The sequence below is a fragment of the Caretta caretta genome, chromosome 9 (genome assembly GCF_965140235.1).
Source record: "Caretta caretta isolate rCarCar2 chromosome 9, rCarCar1.hap1, whole genome shotgun sequence".
In the NCBI taxonomy this organism is placed as follows: Eukaryota; Metazoa; Chordata; order Testudines; family Cheloniidae; genus Caretta; species Caretta caretta.
Window position 1 is genome coordinate 53,351,980 of NC_134214.1, and position 25,874 is coordinate 53,377,853.

The 25,874-nt window shown below is 45.4% G+C and overlaps 2 protein-coding genes across 20 annotated transcripts in view; one reads left to right on the top strand and one right to left on the bottom strand.

Annotated features, from left to right (window-relative positions):
- CEP63 (centrosomal protein 63) overlaps positions 1-19,329 on the bottom strand; it is a 48,302-nt gene extending 28,973 nt beyond the window's left edge. For 9 of the 18 annotated variants that reach the window (XM_048863228.2, XM_048863219.2, XM_048863235.2 and 6 more), the window contains exons 1-3: positions 19,200-19,329; positions 7,531-7,599; positions 2,065-2,245 (exon numbers count right to left, since the gene is read on the bottom strand). In XM_048863228.2, the coding sequence (XP_048719185.1) occupies positions 2,065-2,245; positions 7,531-7,574 (225 nt within the window). In that variant the 5' untranslated portion in view covers positions 7,575-7,599; positions 19,200-19,329. Of the gene's footprint in view, positions 1-2,064; positions 2,246-7,530; positions 7,600-10,632; positions 10,820-18,681; positions 19,172-19,199 lie in introns of those variants that run through there. The other 9 variants (XM_048863229.2, XM_048863225.2, XM_048863220.2 and 6 more) reach the window with 7 other exon arrangements.
- ANAPC13 (anaphase promoting complex subunit 13) lies at positions 19,250-25,311 on the top strand. 2 transcript variants are annotated; one of them, XM_048863236.2, is made up of 3 exons: positions 19,250-19,333; positions 20,752-20,877; positions 24,469-25,311. In XM_048863236.2, exons 2-3 carry the CDS (start codon positions 20,779-20,781, stop codon positions 24,592-24,594), a joined length of 225 nt encoding a protein of 74 aa, XP_048719193.1. In that variant the 5' UTR covers positions 19,250-19,333; positions 20,752-20,778; the 3' UTR covers positions 24,595-25,311. The 2 variants fall into 2 exon arrangements, with proteins under 2 accessions (XP_048719193.1, XP_048719194.1); XM_048863237.2 differs by having other exon boundaries at positions 19,299-19,387.
- The last annotated feature ends 563 nt before the right edge of the window (positions 25,312-25,874 follow it).

Below are 25,874 nucleotides of genomic sequence, written 5' to 3' on the forward strand. Positions count from 1 at the left end.
ATTTTAATTTCATAGTATATATTACATACATAAACACACATTATAGTATAAGTGGTAGCAACTGTTACAGCTAAGGTCCTGGTACAAGAAATGCTATTGTCCTACTGGTTTCAATGGGGTTACTCACCAAGCATCAGTTTAAGTGTGTGCTTAACTCTTTGCCGGATTTGACCTACATTTGCAGAATTGCTTCCATTTCAACCCCTTGTTTTCAGCCAATCAGTTTTCTAAAATTTGCATCTTTGGGGCTGAAATTTGCCAAACTCAGTTTACGCCAAAAGGTCGGGGGGAGGGGGGCAGATGTGACTGATCAGAAATGCGGATTATCATTTCAAGCTATTTGTCAGCAACAAAGACAGCCACCTCCGCTGTTTCATCTGCAGGGAGTAAGAAGAAATTCTTCAAATTCTATATGCAGGGAGGGGAGAAGAGAGGAATAAAAGAAAACAGGCTTCAAAACAGGCAAATGGGAGATTATTCCTCCTTTAAAGGCTTTTTTTTTTTTTAAAAAAAAACAACTCATTTTCCTTCTTCCTCGCATCCTTTCCCCTTCTCGGAACTCTAGGGCAGAGACCTGTCTAATTGTATGTCTGAAAAGCAACAACAACAAAAAAGATTTGGGCAATGTAAAATATATATATATATATATATATATATATATATATATATATATATATTTACAAACACATCTCAGCATAAGAAATGTATAGTTTGTCTCTGGTGATAGGGAATCTCTCAAAAGTTTTCAGTGAAATAAAAAACTGGTAAAAGTGTGATCATGACCCATACAAAGAAACTTCATTCAAACTGGTTGTGAATACTGGTGGCCTGATACAAAATAACTGTATTCTGGACATGCTAATCCTAATACTTACCCTGTCAATCATTAATATCTAGAGAAGAGAGTAGGGCACTAAAAAATAAATTCCCAACACATTACCAATATAAGCTACCCGACTCTCTTTTTTTCTCCTGCTCATTGTCTTGTTAACCTAGATTCTACACCAGATCTACTAGTAGTTATATACATACTTAGGTGTAGTTTAGGGGCCATAGAAATACCTCTAGTTCCACGGTGACAAAGGCACCCAAAACACAATTTATATACTCAGTCACAAACAAGTTTTGTGATGAAGGTGCAAATTCCAGTCCCAACATGTTAAAACTTGAATGCCTTCCCCACATCCCTGGAGTGCAACTAACACGCTACTTATGGGGAGGGCAATGTGCTAACAAGGAACAAACAGGACAAAGAAGCTGTACAATGTGAGGCAAGATTTTAAAATAAATGAAGTACAGCTAAAGGTCAGAGACAGTCCCACAGCCCACCACAGTCCTCTTGATCTCCTAGCACTCAAGAGAAGGTGCAACATTGCTCCTTGTAAAATGAGTTAAGTTTAATATCATTATAAACACAGACCACAGAAGCTTTGCTACTTGATCTATATGTACAGTAATGACACAGGAATTTGTTACATATACTTTTGAAACCCCACAAAACTAATGCCACAGCCCTCAAAAAACAAATCAGTTTGGAAACACTGGATCATCACTTGGTGCAGTTTAGCAATTAGCTTTCTCATTACCCTTGTGATTGGAAGTATTCAGTTTGCTTTTGACTTCTGTGACCAGATAAGGTGTTTCTAGGATCTCACAAGGGACTTTGAGAGTCCAGGCTGGTTTCTTGAAACGGGAAGTTCGGCACCCAGTTTCCATTGAATAACACTGCGAGTTAGGCAACTCATTCCTTTGCCAATGACAGGTAGTCCGCAGTTGTGAAGCAGGGTTCCTGCTTTCCCTGACACAGGGTTAACAGACCTGACATGTTACACATTTACATTTTTTCATTGAAGTCTTCACCACTTAATCTCTGAGCTTTAATCAATAAAACACCAACAAAAAACAAGATGCTTCTGACAAAACAGTAACTGAGGTGAATACATTTTTGTGCAGAGACAATGAACATTAATGAAAATTTATGCTGGCTCTTGTATATTCTATATTGACGGACAACGTGCACAGGAATATCACTGAATGTTAGACAGAGTGAGCCTGGGGCTGTACCTCCTTGTGTTTCTCATCCAACAGAGTCCTGACAGAGGAAAGCTCTTGATCTCGGATCTCCAAGCAGGTCTCCAGAGCCTGGGTCTGCCCTTCCCATTCAGACTTCTTATGAGCCACCATGATATCGATCTGCTTCATCAGCTCCTGCAGCTCTGCCTCGCAGGACGTTAAGAACCCTCTGCTGGCAAGAAGACAGCTTGCTAAAACCGCACAGTAGACAAAAGAGCTACTGAACCTAGCCCAACAAGAGTACTTCTTCCCTCCACTCTCATACACCCCCCTAACCCATGATGATGGGCATCTCCACCAAAACAGGCTAACTGAACTCCTTGACTACAGCGGGAGCAGGGGTAGGCACAGTAAATAGGGCAATATATTAAAATGTGTAACATTCCCTCATCAAGGAAAGCCATAAGTAGAGAATTATTTAACATTGTGGCAGCTAAACAGGCAGTCTAGTATAGCTCAGAATCATAGGGGGTTCCTCACCTACATGCTAGAACTACCATGTTGACGTATGCTTTGTTTGTGTACTAAACTAAAAAGAGCACTCAAACATTAGAGACCAGAACCCTAGCTGGTATAAATCAGCCATAGCTCCAACTGAAGCCACTGGACACACTGATTTGCATTAGCTAAGGATCCTACAATAAACGCACATATAGTACTTTGCACTTCTAAACAAAATTACTGATTTATTTTCCCCCCCATCTGTTCAGGTCAAGACACTAGCCAAGGGGTAGAATTTTCAAAAGCGCTTAGCACAGCCTAACTTTGATCCATTGAAGTCAAAGGTTTCTGTGAAGTTTTACCACAGACTTCAGTGGGAGCAGAATTAGGCCAATGCTGAGCACTTTTGAAAATCTCAACCAGGACAAATGGCCTATACAATTTAAACTAAAGGCAAAACCTCTCTTTACTTAATCACAGGAGCACAAAAAGCATCTATAAATAGAGTAACTCCTCACTTAAAGTCATCCCAGTTAACATTGTTTCGTTGCTGATCAATTAGAGAACATGCTCATTTAAAGTTGTGCAATGCTCCCTTATAACGTTATTTGGCAGCCGCCTGCTTTGTCCACTGCTTGCAGAAAGAGCAGCCCATTGGAGCTACCTGGTGGGGGCTTGGAACCAGGGTGCACAGGCAGCCCATCAGCTCCCCACTCCCCTAAGTTCCCTATAGCCGCCCAGCAGGCTATCAATTGCCGGCAGTTCAGCTGTCCCTCCCCCACACTGCCATGTGCTGCTCCTGCCCTCTGCCTTGGAGCTGCTCCCAGGAGCTTCCTGCTTGCTGTGCAAGGGGGGGGCGGGGGCGGGGGAGGAAAGGGGTGCTAATGTGAGAGTGTTCCCCTCCCCTCTGCTCCTTACCCCATTTCCATAGAGCAGGGGCGAGACAACAGGGCTCAGGACAGAGGGAGCTTGCTGGCAGCAGCTATTGTCTCAACTTGCTGATCTACTTAAAAAGGCAATGTACTTAGAGTGGGGTCAGCGTACTTAAAGGGGCAATGCGCATCTCTCTCTCACACACGGTGTGTCTCTGTCTCTCTCTGCCATGCTGTCTCCCCTCCCTCCATTCGTTTTGCCTTGTAGAGTGTGAGGCTATATTAACAACATGTTAACCCCTGACGGCTCAGCTGACTGCTAGTTTATCATTTAGCAGTAAGGCATTCCCTGGGAAATATCTCACCCTCTGACTTCTACACCTCAACAAAGCTTCACAATCATCATTGCTGTGTACAGTATTAAATTGTTTGTTTAAAACTTATACTGTGTGTGTGTATACACGCACACGCAGTCTTTTGTCTGGCGAAAGAATTTTCCTGGAACCTAGCCCCCACATTTACATTAATTCTTATAGGGAAATTGTATTCGCTTCACATTTTTTTGCTTAAAGTAGCATTTTTCAGGAACATAACGCATTACCCAAGTGTCAAAACACAGAGGTTAGTACAGTAACTCTTTGCTTAACGTGTAGTTAACTGAATGGGATTTTCATATTTTGTAATTTAAAAACAAAACACGACTTTGTTCCTATGACACACTGTATCTCAAAATAGCACCCATATTCACCAGTGTATATGATTATATGTTTTGTGGAAAGTGCCTTGTGAGGTATCATTTAAGAAGTCTTGATCTGTTTAACATTAATGTTCTGTTGAATCATATGTACTATCATTGTATCTGAAGTTATGCTATGTGTGTTTTACTGAAACATGTGAGGTTGGAAGACACCCACAGCCAGCCCTTCGTTCGCAACAAAGAAGCAGCTATCACTGGCCAGACAGGTGTTGACGGCCCATCAACACCTATCTACTCTGCAAAAGACTTCTCAGAGAGGGCACCTATGCAACGAGGGCTGCCTAACCCCCATGTCACTTCAAGGATCTTTCTAGCAGCTGGAAGAAAGTATAAAAAGGAGGGACAATGACATCATCTGGCCTCTCTCCTCCCCCATCTCAATACTTGGAAGATTGTCTGGAAGACAAAGATTTTGAACTGGGGAGACTAGTCCCAGGCTAGGAAGGGAATTCACACTATGTATTAAGAGCTGTAAACTGCCTAGAACATCTAGTGGAGTGAGAAACTGCTTGATTCAAATCTTGCTCAGTGTGTAGAATTTAGACTGCTAACTTATTTTTATTTCTTATGTAACCAGCTTTGGTCTCTATGCCTGCTACTTATAATCACTTACAATCTATCTTCCTGTAGTTAATAAATCTGCTTTATATTTTATCTAAAACAATGTGTTTTCAGTTGAAGTGCTTGGGGCATCTCAGCTCAGGTTAACAACGGCTGTTGCACATCTACTACCCTTTGCAGGAGTGGCAAACTAATTAATGAGTTTGCACCATCCAGGAGAGTCTTGAGCACTGTAAGACAGTATATTTCTGGGGTGCAAGGATGGGAGCTGGGGTGCTTGGCTGGTGCCTTTCTGTGTATGATTCATGAGTGGCTTGGAGAGCATTCATGCAATTTAGCTGGGTGTGAGTCTCCACATGCCGACAGCTGAGTAATCATAGCACCTGTAGGAACTAGCTGCTTGTCACTGGCATAGCATTGAGAGAGACAGTCCAGGCTGGAGAGTTAAGGGGTACAACGGTCCCACGGGATCCTCGGGAAACAGCCTGAAACTATCACAGTCCCCAAGCAGAAATTTTTTTGAACAGAGTTCCAATCATCAGAGAAATCTTACAGCCAATTTATCAACTCCTGAAAATAGAGGATTATCACATAAATGCTGACAAACACCTAAGTGAAGCAGGGTGGATAACGCCACCATAATTAAGAATAAAACATCTCCAATCTACTGGCGAGAGTTTGCTCCCTAGACATGCTGAAATTTCAACTTTGGGGCAGTAATCACTGAACCCAAATCAACTAACTTCTCTGAAACCTTACAAGCTGCTAAGCTTGGGACAATATTAAATCTTGCAAGATGGAGCCCAAGAGAGACGTGAACTCCATACTGATCTTTACCCCTTTAATTTGCTTGTCAAATAGGAAGGACTGAAAAGAAATGGAAATCAATAGGTCAAGGGATTGAAATTCCTCTGTCTCCCTGGAGTATCCGTAAACTTCAGAACTTGACAGCTTTGCTATAGGGAATCATAGAATCATAGAATATCAGGGTTGGAAGGGATCTAAGGAGGTCATCTAGTCCAACCTCCTGCTCAAAGCAGAAACAATCCCCAATTTTTGCCCGGATCCCTAAATGGCCCCCTCAAGGATTGAACTCATCAAGGATTGAACTCCCAACCCTGGGTTTAGCAGGCCAATGCTCAAACCAGGGGGAAGCTGAGGGAAGGCGACTCATTCTTAAAGGAGCCAGCCTCACAGTTCAGTTTGAAGTTCACCCTGTCCTGTGAGTTGACCAAACATTAAGCAGTAATTATGGTCCTTAAGAACATTTCCCACTCAGTGAGAGTAGCTGTACAATTCATATCCAAGTTCTGAAACCATTACTTGGCAAAGAGATAGTCTTTGCCACCTTTGGAGTTGGGGCACAATCTGGCAAAAGGAATATAAAAGTGGCACACGCCGTTGAGGCAAAGGGAACAATTACTTTCATGTCCCATTTGCTCAACTGACAAGAAAAAAAGATGCTCGTTCAACTGCCAGCACTGCTGACTCAACCCAGGATCTAAAGCGGGCAAGGTTCTGCAGGGGGTCAACGTGCCGGGGGTCAGACCAGATGATCATAACGGTCCCTTCTGACCTTAAATTCTATGAGTCATGATGTTTTTATCCTGGCTGCAGTAGGATTCTGCAACTGGAACTTAGTTAAGATCTGTTGATGTTGTGGGAGCCAAGAGAGAATGCGGCTCGCTCTCCTATAGCCACATGCAGTGCTAGCCGTATTTCTGACAGTAAAGTAAGCAGACTGGAATAGATCCACAGAGTAAGGTGGTGCCATTTTTGCGTATTCACTTTTATGACCATAACTGCACTTAGCAGTAGAATAACTTGTAAGAAGGCTGAAAAATAGAACAGAGATTTCGCAAAAGGATAATAGTACAGAAATGCCAGCTATTAAGACAACAAAGGCTTGTAGCCAGGAACTATTTGGAAAAGCAATTCACTATGGCCTTGATCCTGCTCCAGTTGAAGTTAATGATATACGATCAGGCCCTACTGGCCAAATCCTGAAGACCTTACTCAAACATAACACCCTTTACAGCTCCGAGCACAGAGGTGGGCAAACTCCTGCCTGGCCCCTTAGCTCTTGGCCCGGGTGGTTAGCCCCCGGCCTCTCCCCCGCAGCCTCAGCTCACTGTGCTGCCGGCGCAATGCTCTGGGCGGCAGGGCTGCAAGTTCCTGGGGAAGCGCAGCTGCGAAGTCTGGCCTGACACGGTGCTCTGTGCTGCGTGGCAGTGCGGCTGTAGCACTGCCAGCCACCGGTGCTCCAGTCAGGGGGGTGTGAATAGAGGGCATGGGAGTTCAAAGGGGTGGGCAGTGGTGTGGACGGGGTCAGGGCGGTCAGAGGGCGGGAAACAGGGGGGTTGAATGGGGGCAGGGGTTCCGGGGGGCAGTCAGGAAGGAGAGGGGGGATTGGATGGGGCGGCAGGGGATAGTCAGGGGCAGGGGGCAGTGGATGGGGCAGGAGTCCTGGGGGTGCCGTCAGGGGACAGGGGCGGTTGGATGGGGTAGGAGTCCGGGGTGGGGGTGGGGGCCGTCAGATAGGGATCAGGGGCTGGACCACGCCTGGCTGTTTGGGGAGGCACAGCCTCCCCTAACCAGCCCGCCATACAATTTTGGAAACCCGATGTGGCCCTCAGGCCAAAAAGTTTGCCCGCCCCTGTCCTAGCATAATGGGTCCCAGTCCCTATCTGTAGTTCCTAGCTGTTACAATAAGCAAAGGAGATTTTGTCTGACTAAGGAGCAAACCAAAGGACTGTAGGATTTGAACTGATATAAAAGTGAAGCTGCATGAATTTGAGAGAGCATTGTAAATGGTGGTATACATACCCTCCGTGCCCTTGTCTTTGCATTCTCTCCAGCAAAGCCTCCATCACCAAGTCACGTCCTCTTTGGCAGCTGGGAAAGCAAACAAAGCAGAGATCATGCCATGGCAATTCATCAGCCAGTGTAGTCCCTCCACAGCTGACTGGAGAACATGATAGAAGTCTAGGAGGCAGGGAAGGTGAAGAATTACACAATTTACAGTGTGTGCATGGGAATAACAGGGAGAACAGTTATCATTTCAATGAGCTTACAAGCCAAACGTGGGCCAGATAAAGCAGCAAAACAAACCTCATTACAATAAGAGTCAGAATTACTTCTCATTCCTCACCATTGGCTGGTTGATACAATAGTCTGATCCAGTGAATACAATGCTTCAACAGTGGAGGTGAAATACATATTCAGAATGAGAACATTAGTAGTCTGGTTAATCCAACTGGTATGGATATACTGGACTTTGAGGGATTTTCCCTCTCTAGGGCAGAGAAGTGATGAGTCATAAGAATTACCTGACTGGATCAGCATCAAGGTCCATTCGGTCTACTGTCCAGTCTCTGACAGTGGCCAACACCAGCTACTTCAGATGAAGGGAATAAGAACCCCACAGTAGGCAGATGTGGGATAACCTGTTCCCACATTAGGTCTTACCCTGCTGTCTGACACCTGGTCTACACATAAACCAGGGGTCCCAAACTCAAATTACCACGAGGGCCACATGAAAACTAGTATATTGGCTAAGGGCCGCATCACGGAAACCTTTTTCATACAATACAAAAGCACAGTCAAATAGGAAAAAAAAAAAAAAGAACAATTACAGCTAAGTGAGACCTGTGGAATCCTGCTGAACATATCATGGCTCACCTGCCCAGTCAGCTACTTTGGAGGCACCAAGAGGGATTTGATTTGAAAGGGAAAATGGAGAGCCTCGGCAAGACACTTGGTTCTCACCTCCTGAGTCTAGGATTTAAAGCCAAACTGATGTTACATGATATGAGTTTGCTGGTCTCAGCTAAGGCTCTGGTGGTCAAGTCTCTTGTGACTCCTGTCTGTTGATTTAAAGGTAGTCTAGAGCTTTGGGGCCAGAGGTATGACAGCATGTCCCTAAGCTCTGAGCACGTGGGCTGGGGCTAAAGGCAAAGAGTACACTAGCTTCCACAAGGTGATGTTCTGTTGTAACTGTTCATGTGGGGGAAGAACCTCCAAGTTCATGTACACCAGGGGTTCTCAACCTGGGGATCGGGTCACGAGATCATTACATGGGGGCGGGGGTCGCAATCTGTCAACCTCCACCCCAAACCTCACTTGCCTCCAACATTTATAATGGTGTTAAATATATTAAACAATGTGTTTAATTTATTGGGGGGGGTCACACTCAGAGGCTTGCGATGTGAAAGGGGTCACCAGTAAAAAAGTTTGAGATCCACTGATGTACACAAAAGAATGAAAATGTTGAAGGGGCAGGCAGCAGCCAGCTGCAGTTTGTAGGCAGGGAGCATCTGCAGGTTGTGAGCACATGCCTTGTAACAGGAGGCGCTGTCCTGAGAGTGTGGGGGATAGAGGCACATTGACCTGATTCAAGTAAACAAAACCATGCAACCCCCACCCTAAAGAGAACTTCCCACCCAAATCGCCCATCCAGCAGCACTGCAAACCTTCCACCTTCGGCAAACAGCAGCCAAAGCAGAATGCCAAACCACCTCACTCAAACGACAAAATACACCCCCTCCTCACCCCTATTCCAACCCCTTCCCCAAATCCCTGCCCTGGCCCCGCCTCCTCCCCTGAGCACACCACGTTCCTGCTCCTCTCCCCCACGCCTCCCCACAAACATTTGGCAGTGGGAAGCACTGGGAGGTAGGCGGAGGATTGGGGATGCAGTGCGCTCATAGGGGGAGGAGGAGGAGATGGGGCGGGTGGAGGAGGGGAGCTTGGCTGCCGGTGGGTGCAGAGCACCCACTAATTTTTCCCTGTGGGTGCTCCAGCCCTGGAGCACCCACGGAGTCAGTGCCTACGGCGGGCCACAGGAAATAACTCTGTGGGCCGCATGTTTGAGACCCCTGACCTAGACCTAGCTGAATCACTCAGAGCTGTGAAAAATTTTGCATCCTGAGCACTGTTGCTAGGTCAACCTAGCTTTCTGTGTAGATGCAGCTGGGTTACAGGAGTCTTCTGTCAACCTAGCTACTGCCTCTCAGAGAGTTGGAAAACCCTTCCATTAATGTAGGAAGGTCTACACTACTGCACTACAGCTGCAGCATGATAGTTGTGCCACTGTAGCAGCTATAGTGTAGACATACACCAATAGAAACTGGATTAAACCCTCAAGCATTAGGCTTAATATCCCTTCCAGACTGCACTGCTACTTGTCAATCTCTTAACATTGTGCAAAATAAACAAACAAACTGATGTTGCTTATACCAATGATTTTTTAAAACATTCTTCTGGTGTCTCTAAGCTATGAAAATAAGCACTGTTGATTTACATTTGCAGTACCTTACTTTGGTCAACCATGCCATCATTTCCACCAGTACCACCAAAAAGACTCAGCTCACACTTTCCTGAAGCAACTTGCAGTGTTGCCAACTCTCATTATTTTTGTCAGGAGTCTCATGATAATTATTGTTTTCCTTAAAGCCCCGTCTCCTGGAGTCAAGTGGATATGTTATGATTTCAGCCTTCATTCTTAAAGAAAAAGTAAGTTTCTAGCCCTTGTGGCTGTGGAGAGAGCTTCAAAATGTGACCCCAGTGCACCCTAAAGGCTCAAAAAGCAGAAAGCAAGTAAAAAGAACCCCAAATCTATTATTTTAGATAATCTCATTATTTTAAAGATGTTAAATCTCATGATTTTGGTGATCCTGCCTCGTGACTTTTGGACATTTGGGGTTGGCAATACTGCAATTACAGATAACTTACTTAAATTTAGATGCTGAACCTTGAGAACAATCTGAGTTCTCACACAGTAGCTCCTGTCAGGAGAGTTTGAAGAATGAGTGTTGTGTGCAGAATTAACTAAGAGGTTTTACTGTCATAGGAAACTGGAAAACATCCTCCTCTGCTTCCACTTAGCTCCCTAGAATAGATTATATCACACAAGGTAGCTTCACATACCTGCCAGGAGCCCTGATTTGGATGGAACAATCCTAGATGTAGAGTTTTGGCCAATGCCCCAGGATTGTTCATTGCTGCTGCATGAAGTTTGTTTATTTAATACTGGATTCTCATCATTAAAGCCTGCAGTGCTGATCTTGTAGGAGGCAGACAGCTGACTGTCCACCCCCCTGCTATAGGCGTGCGCACCGGATGTGCTGGGCAGAGCTCTGGGGGGGCTGGGCTGCGTGCTCCCGCAGGGCAGCATGTCTGGCTCCGTGCTGAGCCAAATGCTGCTACGAGCCTCATGGTTAGGATAAGGGGCGCTTATCAGCTTAACAGGATAAGGGCGGGGGCAGTCAAGGGACAGGGAGCAGGAGGGGTTGGATACATAGCTGGCAAGATGGGCTGTGGTGCCCATGCTCCACTGTTCGACAATATGAGGTGGGGCGCTCTCACCTCGGGGGCAGCTCCCCCCTCCCCGGCGTCCCTGCGTGCTGGGGAGAGTCACGGCTGAAGCAGGGCAGTTCCACAGGCTGCCTCTGTCCCCCATCCCAGAGCTGACCCGGTTCCCAGCTCATTGGCCAGGAACCTGGCCAATGGGAGTTATGGGGGGGTGGCGGTGCCAAAGCTGCCTGACCGCGCCTCCCCAGCAGGGAGGGGGAGGGAGCTGCAGGCAGAGAGAGCAGCAGGAGTCTGTCACTGTCAGACACAGACGGCGGGGGGGGCATTGTGGGGGCAGACAAACAGATGGAGCCGGGGGCAGGAGGAAGAAGCAGTGATGGGCATCCTGGGGCTGGTATAAAATACACAGTCCAGAGGGGGCTTCCTGGGGGGGGGGCTTATAGCAATAGTCCCTTCCCACGCAGACCAGACCCGGGCTGCAGCTGGCTCTGTCCATCACTCCTCCCCACCCCAAAGAGACCCACACAACCCTCTGCCTCCCTGGAAGATCCCCACCAGCCCTGTGCCTCCATCACCCCTCTCCAGAAAGCCCCCCCCTTTTTGTGCCTCCAGGGACAGCTCCCCTCCCCCTGCTCCCTACAATCTTCCCCTTTGCCTTCCCCCTCCAACCCCCAGATCATTGGCCAAGAGGCTCCCAGACTGTTGACCACCAAGGCCAACAGGAGCTGCACCTGAGGCAGGGGGCCTGCTTGCAGATGCAGACCTGCCCAGCTGTGCCTCCAGAGCACAGGGAGGGGGAGCCACAGATGAGCAAACCCCGGTCATCATCATCACAGGCACAGCAATTCTCTGGATATTTAATTTCACTGAGGCAAGTAATTTAATCTACTCTTCCTTTCCAGATAGTTTGTGGCTTTTCTTGTAAGAAAACTTACAGTTTCTTTGCAAAGAAGTCCAGTTATACTTTTTCACTTGAGAAGTATATTTTCTGGTTGTTCATAAGCTCATTTATTTTGTTAACTCAGTTTCATAGGGAATTTTAAACGTCACTTGAATTGTAACTTTTTTTCCGTTGCTCCAAAAACACATGGAAGATGTGCCGATTTTTATTTCTGTGGCCAAACCATGTAAAAATGTAAATGTCAGAGCTAGAAAAGCTCTGCAAGGGTATGGGTCCCTCAGGAAATTGTCCTCAAGTCATTCATTCTTCTGGGCATTCCATTCTATTGTTCCCTCTTACAGTGATAGAGATCAGTGTCTGCACCCACAGGGGAGATGAAGAAAACTGGGCCAACCCTGCAGCCACTCTGCCTCTAACCTTGTTCTCTGTCTGCTTCCTCTACCAGCCGCTTTGGTCTCCTTGGGATTCCCCCTACCATTACTCCCTCTGGGTCTTCTTTCTCTGGAGCTTCTCATGAAGTAAAGTTGTCATTACAGGTTCTTATCTCTAATGTATTTAATTTTGATGTATTTATTAAGTGTTAATTAATGCACTATGGGAGTCCCTCTTCAGCCCTCGGTATAAATTGATCCTCTTCTTTCCATACGTTTTGCCCATAGGGCAGCCCTAGGGCAGCCAGCAATAACACCTGCACCTTTGCAATGGGGTGAAGGAAGAGGACCATGAGATCCCTATTTATGTGATTTGCAAGAAGTGTTATCATTACTCAGGGTACCAAATGTGTTTAAATGATATAGGTGCCTTGTAAAATCCCAAAACAAGCTCACTTTCATTTCTCATATAATAATCTCATATACAGTATACACACATTTTTCATTAATTCTATGTGTTGATTTTATTGTTATTATTCATTTTTATTAACTAGGTTACTGGTTTTTTTTCAGTGTGGAAAATTGTGTGCTAAATGTTCGCCTTTAAAAATAAATAAATAAATAAAATTCCTTGGGTGCACACCTTAATGAAATGTGCTGCGCACGCCTATGCCCCCTGCTAACTTCAGGTGAAAAGCAGACAGCAAGATAGGGAAAGCAGTCAGGAGCAATCATTCACCAGCCTCCCACCCTGACCAATACAATGGCAGCATCAACTCCATCCCCACTCATTAAGCTGCAGTGAAAAGGGCTGGCCCACCACTCTGAGGAACAAGGGCTCCAATCAACTGGTGGTGGAAGGAAAAAAATGGGACAGGAAAAACATCAAAGGGCAGATATGGAAAGAAACAAGGTTTCTCCCTAGAGGAGAAAGAGGAAGGAGATATGCCCCAGTTGCCAGGAAATGTGCCTACTGGCCTTCGCTACACACCTGCCTCTAGAAAGAGGGAGTGAGTATGTCTGTGGGTGAGGAACAGGCTGCTGCCCCCTTTCTCCCCTGCCAAGAAAATAACCACAGTTTGATCCATTGGGGAGGAAGGTCACAGGCCCCTCCATTGGTACCTTCTCTAAATACCGGAAAACTTGCAGTCTCTAGTCTCGCGAGTCTCTAGGTATTTTTGCAATGTCAGTCTGGCATTCTGTAAAGATAATGCAGAGGCACCAGTTTTGAATCCCCAATAACTAAGATATTCCTACTGAAACTAACAATGGATCCAATGCCCCTCTCTTCCTCTGGAAGATTTTATTTCCTGACTTTCCCTTCACATTCGTCCTCAAACATTGGCAACTGTGTCAGTATGGAGTGAACCCCAGCTTGGGCTCTGATGTGACCAGTACTCTGGCAACAACTCTTGTTGGGAGCTCTGCTGGAGAAGTGCAAGGTCCCCTTTCACATCATATCAGTAGATGAGCAGCAGAGAGCTCACCTACTGAATGCTGGGAGAGGCACTGGTGGAAGTCTTTTGATGGCTCCATTTGCCTCAGGATAGGGTTGCTCGAGGCTTTCAATCTAAAACTGAATGAGGTTGATGATAGTAGCGATGACGACTCTAGCTCTTCAGCTCTGAATGCACGCATATAGAAGAAAATGGCATAGACAGTGATTAGCCACAACAGTTTTTGTTCCATTGTGAAGATAAATTAAAACTTTGTAAGTGTAAACTTTGGACTAATTCATAGATATTATCCAGACCTGTGCTAAGTCAAGTGCCACTCTTTTCTTAACCTATGTGTTATATAATTTTAACATTAGCTTTAATAAATTTTTTATATCTCTTTTGAAGTACTGGTACATCAACAGAATTCATCATAGGGTCCTGAAGGTCAGCAAGGAAGGGATCAAAGTAAGCAAGCTTTTGAGAACCACATACTCTTCCCAACAAATCTTAATTCTAGACTGCCTACGGACCTACTTCATTGTTTCCACAGCCTGATGAAGAGAGTACTATGCTTATTATTTCCTTGAAAGGTCATTGTCAGCTTCAGAACTATTTGTTTGCTTGCCTTTATCATCTGTCTGCAGTTAGAATCAGGCTTTTGCCAATTCTGAGGTTGAGGTTTCTTTGCTAGTTGTCATGAATAAAAGAGGCAACATGCTCGACGGTGCCTTATGTGCTGGTTTCTGTGCCCCAGCAAGATGGCATAGCTGTGCTCATGCATTTCATTGGAAATCTAGCTCTTGTATTTCTGATCCTTACAGGAAATGTGACACTACCAGCACTGAGACCTTCTGCCGTGTATTAATATTATGTATTGCAAATGTAAGTAAACTGTGCTTTTTAAAAAGTATCTCCTGTTTTTGTTATATATGTAAGGACAGTTGCCTTCTCAAGCCACCAGACTGCAAGCAATCCCTTCTCATCCAGCTCCATGAGGGCTCCCACAGACAGCTCCCTACCTCACCCTCTTGAGGCTTTGAAGTGGAGAGGGAAACCAATGTACAAGCATAGTGCATCAGCTTGTACATGTTTCCTCCCCACATCAAAGCCTCAAGTCACTCCTCCTCCAGCTTCTTTAACACACACCCATGCAAACTTCTGGTATAGCCTACCCCAACTCCACACACTCACTTCTCATTGCTATTCCTCCCCCACATCCCCAATCCATGTCCATCCTATCACCTTACACTTTAACCCTAATCCATGTTCATCCTATTACTTTACGCTCCCATACAAACCCTGACACACTGCTTGTCACAATGCCAGACTTCCAAGCATATAGACTCAAAACTTTTTTTTTTTTTTTTGAAGTGACACCTTAGATTCTGGAGAACAATTCCACAGCAAGCTGTGGATTCATAGATTCCAAGGTCACAATGGACCATTGTGATCATATACTCTCACCTCCTGGATAACACAGACCAGAGAACTGCCCCAAAATAATTCTTAGATTCTACCATCACAGATGAGGCCCGGACTTATAAACTAACAACAGGTAGCCATCAAGGTTGCTATTGGTTCAAGAAAATGTGGGGTGGCCTCCCCTCCAATCGCAACAGCTTGCAAAGGCCATTAGTTTTATCTTAAAAATAAATGGAAAATACATATTTCTTGAAAACAAAACAAAATTCCAACTCCATAATTAAGGAGCCCATAATAACAAAATTAGTGTGTTTCAATGACAGATGGAAAAGAACCTTCAAGCATCTTCCCACCCCCTCTCAGCAGTGGTCCTGGATTTGTGCTTAGAAAAGTTTATTGATGCTGAAAGCATTTGTATTGACCTGCCACAAGTGTTTTCAGCCTTGAGAGGTAACGAGATGCTGGACCTTATTACACCATATCACATTGCTTGTTTTTTTTTCTGTTCTAACACTTGATATGGTTCTAGTAGCAGATAACTTACAAACACTACAGAGTGCAATTCCAAGCTTGCAGATGGTATAATGCTAGAAATTAATGCTTTAACAATGCAAGATGGCAGCTGCTAAAATACCCTCAGACTTTAAGGCCTTAACATTCAGCAAAATGCTTAAGCAGAAGCCCAACTGTAAGTGCAAATAGTCCCACCGAAGTGAAATTTAGACCTATGCTCGAGTACCTTGTTGCATTGTGGCCTATTTGAGGAAAAACTCAAAATGATATTCAGAATGATGTGATCTTAAATTGTAATATCTCCTGTGATACATTGGGTCCTTTGATGGACACCTAGCCAACCAGTTAGCCGTAAAATCCCGCTTGGTCTGTTCTCTGCCTGCTTTATCTGTAAAGGGTTAACAAGCCCACAGATAAAAGAAAAGGAGTGGGCACCTGACCAAAACAGCAAATGGGAAGGTAGAACTTTTTAAAATTGCGGAAAAAAAACTTTCCCTTTGTCCGGTGTTCTCTGGGCTGCAGGGATAGAGCAGCAATGCTATAAGCAGGAATGCTGTGTAAAGTTTGAACCAAGTATGAAAAATTATCTTCCATACCTAGAAGGAATCATTTGGATAGGAAACGTTCAGATAAATGAGATCAGGTTTATTCTTTATTTTGGCTTGTGGATCTCCTCTGTGCTAACCCCAGATGCTTTTGTTTGCTAGTAACTTTTAAGCTGAATCCCAAGAAGCTATTTTGGGTGCTTCATTTTTGGAAATTGCTCTTTTAAAATCTAGCAAAAGCCTAAGTTCCAGATGTATTTTCTTTCTTTTTGTTTTAATAAAATTTACCTTTTTAAAGAATGATTTGGATTTTTGTGTCCTAATAGATTTGTGCATATGCTGTTTGATTAGTTGGTGGCCACAGCTCATTTCCTTTTTTTTCTTTCTCAGCTCTTCCCGGGGGGTGGGGGGGGGGGAAGGCAGGTGAAAGGGCTTGAGGGTACCCCAAGTGTTCCTTCCTGCGTCCAAGGGTTTTTTTTTGCATTTGGGTGGGGCAGCATTTACCAAGCCAAGGTCAGAGAGAAGCTGTAACCTTGGGAGTTTAATACAAGCCTGGAGTTGCAAGTATTAATTTTTAGAATCCTTGCGGGTCCCCACTTTCTGCACACGGAGTGACAGAGTGGGGATTCAACCTTGACATCTCCTGACTTGAATGGACTAGAAATGAAAGATTTTTACCACTGAAGGGACGGGTTTTTTTCTCACAGCTTGCCAATGGCATAAAATAGTCTTCATTTTTAGCCTCCTGAGTTGTAAGACATCAGACCTTAAAATGGTATTTATTAAAGCAGGTTCTGCAATGTGCCCTGAAATTCAGCCAACTGGGGCAAGCATGGAGGAACAGACAGCTGCTCCACTGAGAATCCTTGGCCTCTAGTAAACAAATTAACAAAATCAATCTCAACTTTTAGGTAAAACCCAAGGACAGAAATAAGTCTTTAAAAGCCCAATCTACCACTGGGATATTGAACTGTTATTCTGAACCATTACCTACATTGAGTCTCCATGAACCAGAGCTGAAAATGGTTTAAGTGTTAGTGTTACACAACTTGGTGCATAATGCAGTTTTACATCTGCCTCTGAAGCATCTGTTATCAGGCACTGTCAGAGACCACACTAGATGGAAGATGGACTGAAAAGGTGTTTCTGTTAAGGGACCTCCCAGGTTCCTCAGGGTTTGATATAAACAGTAATAACAAAATATGGAATAAGAATTATTAGAAGCAACTAGTTTTCACTTCTGAAAAGTGCCCCTTCCCTACAGTACTGTTCACTGGGGGAGCAGTGGGATTCTGACAGAGATAAAGGGAAAATGTGGCACTGACAGACCAAGTCTCTCACACCCCATCATTCACGGAGACACTCAGAAAACCATAAAGATTTCTACTTGCTAAGGATCTGCCACTTGAAGGCTTGGAACAACAGACCTGTGCATGGCTATCTGTGACTGTCACTGCAGGTACAACGCCACTGTAATCAGAGGTGTGATTGCAGCACACATAAACATATCCAAGCTAAATTTGATCTAGATAACACGGGTACCAATAGCAGTGATGCTGGGGAAGCATGTACTAGCTACCCAGCATCCCGTGAGAGCACGTATAGCCTGTGTGCTGCTGTGAGGATAAGACTCAGGCCTCCGCTAGGCTCCAGTTAATCCAGAAGCCAGGAACTGGTCTGGTGGCTCTCAGGGAGGTATATAACCTCACAGGAGGAAAATCAACTCAGTTATCCCAATGTCACTCCAGGGCTTAGAACTTTCTCCTGCCTGATGGTGGCAACAGACTCCCCAAGTCTCAACCTGCTCCAGCCTTGTTCCAAGCCCGCTCTGGACTTCTGATACTGGCTCTGACTACCACAGCTCCAACTGCTAGGCCTAACCATCCCCATAAAGGTTTCTGAGAGCTGTGGCTTCACTGCCATTGGTACCTATGCTAGCCAGAATAAAGCTAAATTGGGTACACCTACACGGGTGCTGCAATTACATCTGAAGCATAGACATGCATTATGACTGACAGTAGAATAAGTGAATGTGTCCGAGTGTCTCCCCAGCTTATTGCTCTCCCCTAATATCACAGTCCACCACGCAGCAGGAAGTAGGGCTAGTGACAGGGCACCAGCAGCAGCACCAAGGGTGGGAGTGCCCCATCTACTATCCCTACCCCCAAACTCTCCCACCAGCAGCTGCTGCTCAGAACTCAGCTCCAATTCCAGATCCAGAAACTGAGTGGTTGGGGCAGGTACCGACTCCTGAAACTAATCCAAAGTCACCAGTGAGTCCCAGCCAAGACAGGGCCACAGCCACCGGGGCGCTCATTTTGTCTCCATTGCAGAAGTGGCACATTTGCACACTGAGGTAGCCAACTTGTAATTCAGAAAGATGCTGTAAGCGGTACTTCGCCTGGCTCCCCCAAGGGGGGAAGAGACCCACGACACATCCCCACTAGGCTCTCACAGCGAGAGAAGATTCTTACTTTGATCTCACGTTGACGCTCTTGATGTACAAACACGGAAGTTCTGCAGTGAAGACTCAGCCCCAATAGGGTCAGGGGACAGAGCCCTGCGGGAACAGTCACAGCTGGACACCCAGCTACAATCACCTCATCCCACAGAGCCCCACAGGGACGGCCACAGCCAGAGACAAGGCTACAGAACCTTATCACACGGAGACACGCACAGCCAGGTACAGTTGGAGACACACACCCAGTGTGACCCAGCCCCGCAGGGACAGTCACAGCTGGACGAAAAGCTACAGCCACCTGGTCATGCAGTCAGACTGTCACAGCCGAATACAGTCAGACATGGACAGACACCGCTGGACACCAGTCTACGATTACCTCACCACACACAGCCAGGTACAATCAGACCCAGCTCCACAGGGACAGCCACGACCGGACACCAGGCTACAGCCACCTGGTCACCCAGGGACAGTCAGACACTCGCAGTCAGAGCCAGTCACGCTCCCCCCAGCCCAGCCCGGCCGAACCGTTACCTCTGGGGCCGGCCGCTCTCTCCTCGGCGGACTCGCACCTCCCGCTCTCTATGGTTCCCGTGGCCTAGCGCCGCCGGTCACGTGGTTTCCTCCTCGGACTGCTGGCGGGAGGCGGCGCGCGCGCAGGCTGTCAGGTACGGGGGCTAGGCCCGGACGTCGCGGGGAAAGGCTCCTTGGCGGTCCGAAGGGTGCGGTAAAATGCTGGGCCCCGCTGCCGCCCCTCACCCCCGGGGGAGCCGAGACCTCTAACACAACCCGGGACTAGGGGTGGGGGCGGGGCTGTGTTGCCACTGCTTATGCTTGGCGGTTGAGCATGCGCACTGACCGCGCTGAGGCCGCTACCCGGGAAGCTCGAGCCCCCTCCCTGAGTCGGGACGGGGGCAAAGAGGATGAGCGGGGGCGGATCCTGTGTAGAGGCTGCCCCTCCCCGCCGTCAGTGCGTCTCCATGGGAGCTGTGGGGGTGAAGCCCATTCCCTGGGCATCCAGGCTGCGCGCCGCCACCCACCGCTGCCCCAGGCTGGGGTCGCTCTCTGGCAGCCTGACCTCTAGCCACCGCCCTGCCCTGGCACCTGCTGCAAGGAACAGGGCTGTTTCATGTGTAAGCTGTGGGAAAGCAGCAGCCGGGCAGCTACGTGCATCTGCTCTGGCACAAACCTCCTAGTTCCATCTGTGCTTTAGTTTTAAATAAATAATGTTGGCTATGCCTGGCTGTCACACAACCCAGCCATCATCCTCTGGCAGATTGCTTGTAGGCATTGCAGCAGCGGTGTCTGGAGATAGTATTTGAAGGAGAGAGTAGTAATGCACTTCTCACACGCAACCCCTGAGATTACTATGGTTGATGAGGCTTGGAGAAGATTCTCCTTTTTCCTCTATTTTATTAGTCTCCTTCATTTGTGCCACTGCCTTTGACAGTATTTTGTGAAGGATCACTTTCATTGTCTTGATGGTGCACACCTCTCCCCACACTCTGCAAAAGGGTGTTTGCCAGTTATGGCAGCAGATCCATGATCGAAAGTAAACAGGCAACAAGCAGTAGGCAGGTATTTGTGTGCAGAGAGGAGTAGGCCATCCTAAAGATGGTTCTAAATATTTTTTGGGGGATGGTCACTATACCTGAAGCTGGATAAATGAAAACACGAGCAGAAATATCCTTAACTGTTTTTTTATAAAGGAATTTTAAATCTATTGGAGACACAATTTTAGATGGTACTCTGTCAGGAAACAAAATTTGTTTACAATAAGGTTTGACAGTGACCCTTTAAGGATGAGATTGTTATAGTGCAATTTTAAACCCCTTTTTGAATAGGGAAGGAAACTAAGTTTGTCACATGAACAAAAACTGAATTGGTAGAGAAAGAAATGTCGTATTCAAGCTTCTCACAGGGCAATACAAACAATAACTATGAAAACCAACTTGGCCATGCCGTACTGACTGTAAAAAAATATTAAGCTATTTAATAAAGGGATCAAGGCCAGAGCAAGCATAGAGTTAAGCTTAATCTTTTGGGGGGTCTGGATATCACAAACAACATCTGCTTTATATCACAGATCTATCTGTATGTGAATTGCACAAAGATGGACAGTGAGGTTCAGAGGGATGGAAGAATCCTGGATTTGATTGATGATGCATGGAGAGAAGATAAATTACCCTATGAGGATGTAGCAATACCATTGGTAGGTGAATACTATAGGCTGCTGATAAGCCGGATGTTTCTACCCTCTTTAACCTCTTAACAGAGGCATGGCATAGCAAATGTGTCTTACAGTTCTGCCAGTTGTACAAATGATGCTCCCACACCCCAGGGGCCAGCTTCCCATTTATTTTGTGGGGGATTTCGTCCTGCTGTCTCATATCTTTCAGTGGCTAGAAGAACAAGTGCTTCTCTCCCTGCAGTCAACTGCCTCTCTTTGGAAGGAGAAAATGCTTTCCCCTACTCCTGACCAGTTATCTATTTCTTTGGATGGTGGAATGCTTCTTCCCATTATCCCCTAATTGCCTGGCCTGGTCTACACTACGAGGTTAGGTCGAATTTACCCACGTTGGGTCAATTTTATAATGAATGCATCCACACAACCAACCCCATTCCGCCGACCTAAAGGGCTCTTAAAAAATCAACTACTGTACTCCTCCCTGACGAGGGGAGTAGCGCTAAAATCGACCTTCCTGGGTCTAATTTGGGGTAGCGTAGACACAGCGCTGTGCAATTCGATAGTATTGGCCTCCAGGAGCTATCCCGGAGTACAGGGCAGACATAAGTGAAGCTTTTTCTCCCTGATACACTTCAGTTTGGCATGGCAGGTGATCAGCCAGGTGATAGCAGTATGCCGAGAGCTGGCTAGTCACATGATGCTGGCTACTCTTCATTTCCAGCTGCTAAAATGCCATTAAAATAAGACAAAATAGGTTAAATATTTTCCTATTACTTTTGCATGAAAGCAATTGCTGTAGTTGGTACAAGGATGGTATGTAATCATGAAGGTGTCTGTGATATGATCTCTATTAAAATGTATCCACACCAGGGGTACCCTCTAAGCTGTGTGCTTGGATACATCCGTTGTTGGCAGGTCTCTGCTCACAGAGGTACTGCTACATAGGGCAGATTTTCTTAGAGTTTCCACCCCCACCACCACCCCCTGTGCTTCTACTGCCACTAGTCCAGAGATGGGTGAAGGGGTCCCAATCTTCCCCAGCTACTTCTGGTATCACCGGTCTATGGGGCGGGGTTCCAGGACTCTCCTCTTCCTCAGCTCTTTCAAGTGCTATGCAGCCGGCTGGAGGGGAGGTGGGAGGACTCACAGTCTTCCCGGTCCCTCCTTCACTTCCACTACTGCAAGCCAAGGGAGGAAAAGGGATAACTCCTCCTAGGCTCATTCAGCAACTATTTTTGGTCTATCACAGACCACTTGATGGTACATCAGGATGTTCACAGCCCCTTGTCCTTAGGCACAGACACAGTCTTGTCATTCATGGAAACCCCTCATTTAAACCCAGTAAGCCTTTAGATTGTAGTCCTTAATTAACTCATTAAAGGCCTTCCTGTGCCACTCTATTTTGATGGGCTCGAGGTTGCCTTTCATGTTGAGACACTTCCATCCAGCAGTGATTTTAGCTCGCTGAGTAAGTGTACTTCAGGCTCTTGTACCTACTCTTACCTTTTGCCAAGATTCTGTCTTAGGGCAGTGATGGGCTCCCAAATTGTAGGCCTCTCATGCTAGACTTCTTCCCTCCCACATCCATGTACCCAAAACCTGCAAGGCCTCTCTTCATTCTTTCAGTATGCAAAGTTCTTGAGGTTACTTGAAGGGAATTACTCTCTGTGTCAGTCCACCTGACTTTCTGGATTTGTTTGACATCACTGCTCCAGAGGGTATTGTCACTAAAGGACCATGCTGGGATAGCTGTCTGGTTACATTTTATGTTACTTTGAAGCTTGAAGCCTAAAGGCCCATCTCAGGGTCAGCTGGGTCACAGGTGAGGCAGCCTATGCCACCTGCCTTAGGACAGTCAGTGTCTGTTGCAGACATATGCATAGCAACTCACTATCTTCACTTAGTTCTGCTGTTTGTATTCAGGCTTTAGGAAAGAATCCTACCTCCATCTTGCCGATCTGTGATTATGTTTTTGAGACATGGAAGCCCAGACTCTCCAAGCTGTTAGAGTTTACTGGGATGTGCCTCATTAAACTGGCTAAATAGAGAAACAGCTTTGGTGCTGGCGTTTGTCTTCATCTTATTGTCGGTTCAGTAGATAGTTCATGGAATATCTTCCCTCCCCGCAAAAAGACCCCCCAAAAGTGACTATGTACTTTCAGAGATTGAGAATTGTGCATACAGACAGTATCTGCAGAGGAGGAAGAGTTACTTGCAGCATACTTCTGAGGTGTCCTGGTCCTGTGGGCACTCTTACGTAACAGTAGAGAGGGGCCTGGGTGTGGACCTGAAGGCCCTCTGAGGCCTCAGGAGGACTGAGCCATTGTCAGAGATTGGATGTTAGCAGGCTATAAAACTAGCATGGCTCTGTGGGGTATTCCTTCATTCAACAAAGTCAAGCAGGAGCTGACTTGAAAGTTGGTGTCGTTTAGAGTCATGGGCAGTACGAGACCCCACTTGAGTCCTGACCCACTTTGAACTTGAGTCCTGACCCACTACTTCTGCCTTTAGTGTCTGATCCAAAGCCCATTGAAAAGAATGAAAAGACTCCCAGTGACTTCAACAGGCTTTGGATCAGGACCAGTGAACAAAATCCTAGAGTTTGAGGAGTTCTGTTTGTCTCATGCTAGGAGTCCCAAGACCCAGGAGTGAGAATAACACATTCTCTAGCAATTGCATAGTTATAACAACACTTAGAGCAGGGGTCAGCAACCTTCCAGAAGTGGTGTGCCGAGTCTTCATTTATTCACTCTAATTTAAGGACTTTCTATAAGTCTATAATATATAAATAAACTATTGTTGTATGCAAAGTAAATAAGGTTTTTAAAATGTTTAAGAAGCTTCATTTAAAATTAAATTAAAATGCAGAGCCCCCTGGACCGGTGACCAGGACCCGGCAGTGTGAGTGCCACTGAAAATCAGCTTGCATGTTGCCTTGGCACGCATGCCATAGGTTGCCTACCCCTGACTTAGAGAATAAAGTTTAAAAGAAAAACAAAACAGTAAACCATTGCTCGTCCTGACAGCTTGTCTGTTCATCAGTTTTCTGTAACTAAAGCAAACTTTATAAGTGCTTTCCAGTTTTCTATCTGGCACTAACACTGCCTCACCTCCTTTAGGTCACTGACCTCAACTTCGAGACCGAGTGCTTATTTTGCTATTTTGTTACCTTCTGTAGGACAGTAAAGAGATAATTTGATAAAATGTCTTATTTAAAATTCTGAAATGGAATACCTATATATTTGGACTTCATTGCTGGAGAAAGATTGCAAACAAGCAATAGAATATTTGCACTGATATTTATGTATCTGATATTTACCAGACATTACAATCATTTATTTTGCTGCGTGTGTACTACTTGGGTCCACCAGCCGCCAAGATAGGAAACTAATTCACTTCTAAAACTAAGCACAGAATTCTTGTGGAAAATGGAATGCCCATATTTGGGCTTGTTGATATTTTTAAGGGGAGCAGTATGTACAGTACATGTCCTTCTGATGCTCCATCCAGTCTTAGTTGTGGATCTGTGTATTTATCAGTATGAAGTGATACTAACCTGCTCCTGTTATGGTGCTTTGTAAGTATAGAATGCATTGTACCATTTTGTGTTCTCAGAATGAGCTTCCTGAACCAGAACAAGATAATGGCGGCACAACAGAGTCAGTAAAAGAACAAGAAATGAAATGGACAGACTTGGCTTTGCAATATCTGCATGAAAACGTTCCGCCAACAGGAAACTAGAGAATCAGTGTTATGTCATGGGATGGTTTCAATAGAAGATGTTTTCCAGCAGATCTTCACCATCTCCTGTCCAACTGCTTAAGAAGGAATCAAAACCTTTAAAAACCTTCTAGTCTCAAACAGAAGCAAAGGCCCTAAAAGGCCCTATGTAACCAATGTAAAATAACTGACATTCTAAAGCTGCGGGGAGGTAGCAGAGTGCTTTTTCACTTACACAAAAATATTTGGAGTCCTGTTGTGTTGACAACTTCTTTATAAGTTCATCTTAATTGTCTTTTGCATATGATCAAAGAGGTAGTTATCACTGCCTGAAAGCTGATCATTGATCTCAGAAGTGATTCAGTGAATATTTGTGGTCGCTTTGATGTTTTATAGACTCAAAGCTATTCTTATATGTTTTGGTGCTGCTGTTAGAGATCATGGTGCAAAACCTGAGCAATTATGAACCAACTTTTACTGCCTTTAACTTGTTTGTGACACAGGAAGGTTGTTTTGGGACTGAGAGAAAGATTAATTAACAGGGTCTGAAAGGGACTGAAATTTATCTGTAAACACAAATGAGCATGGGAAAGAAATTCTTTATACGGTAAGCAGTCTTGGAGTTTGCCTAGTCTGGTTGGAGCACATTCCCAACACAGACATCCTGTGGTATGTTTGCTAACCATACTGTAAAAGAGCACAATTTATATTAAAAGGCTTTGTTAGTGTTGACTCAAAGTAATTGCCCTTTTATGTATGTTCGTGAATTATGTGGAAAGTATTGCTGACCTCAATTCAATTCCCGTGAACAGGTGTCCACACCATTCTTGGCACCCTTATTAACAGTCTCAGGTAGGACTGTGAGTAAACTGTCATCTCAGCCATAGAGATGGTGCCTGCAGAAAAGGATGGAGACATGTTTATTTTAAAACGTGGTCATTGAGATAAGCAGCTGAAATGCCCATTGAAATCAATAAGAGTTGTAACTGCTTACTCCAGGGTTGAATTTGGCTCATCACGAGAATACCAGCCAACAATAGGCATACACTTAACATTAGCAGAAGTATGCCTAGCAATAGATACACACACAATTAAAACGGATATTACATACAAAAACTACATTAAGAGAATGGTTTCAGAGTAGCAGCCGTGTTAGTCTGTATCCGCAAAAAGAACAGGAGGACTTGTGGCTCCTTAGAGACGAACAAATTTATTTGAGCATAAGCTTTCGTGAGCTACAGCATGCATCCGATGAAGTGAGCTGTAGCTCACGAAAGCTTATGCTCAAATAAATTTGTTCG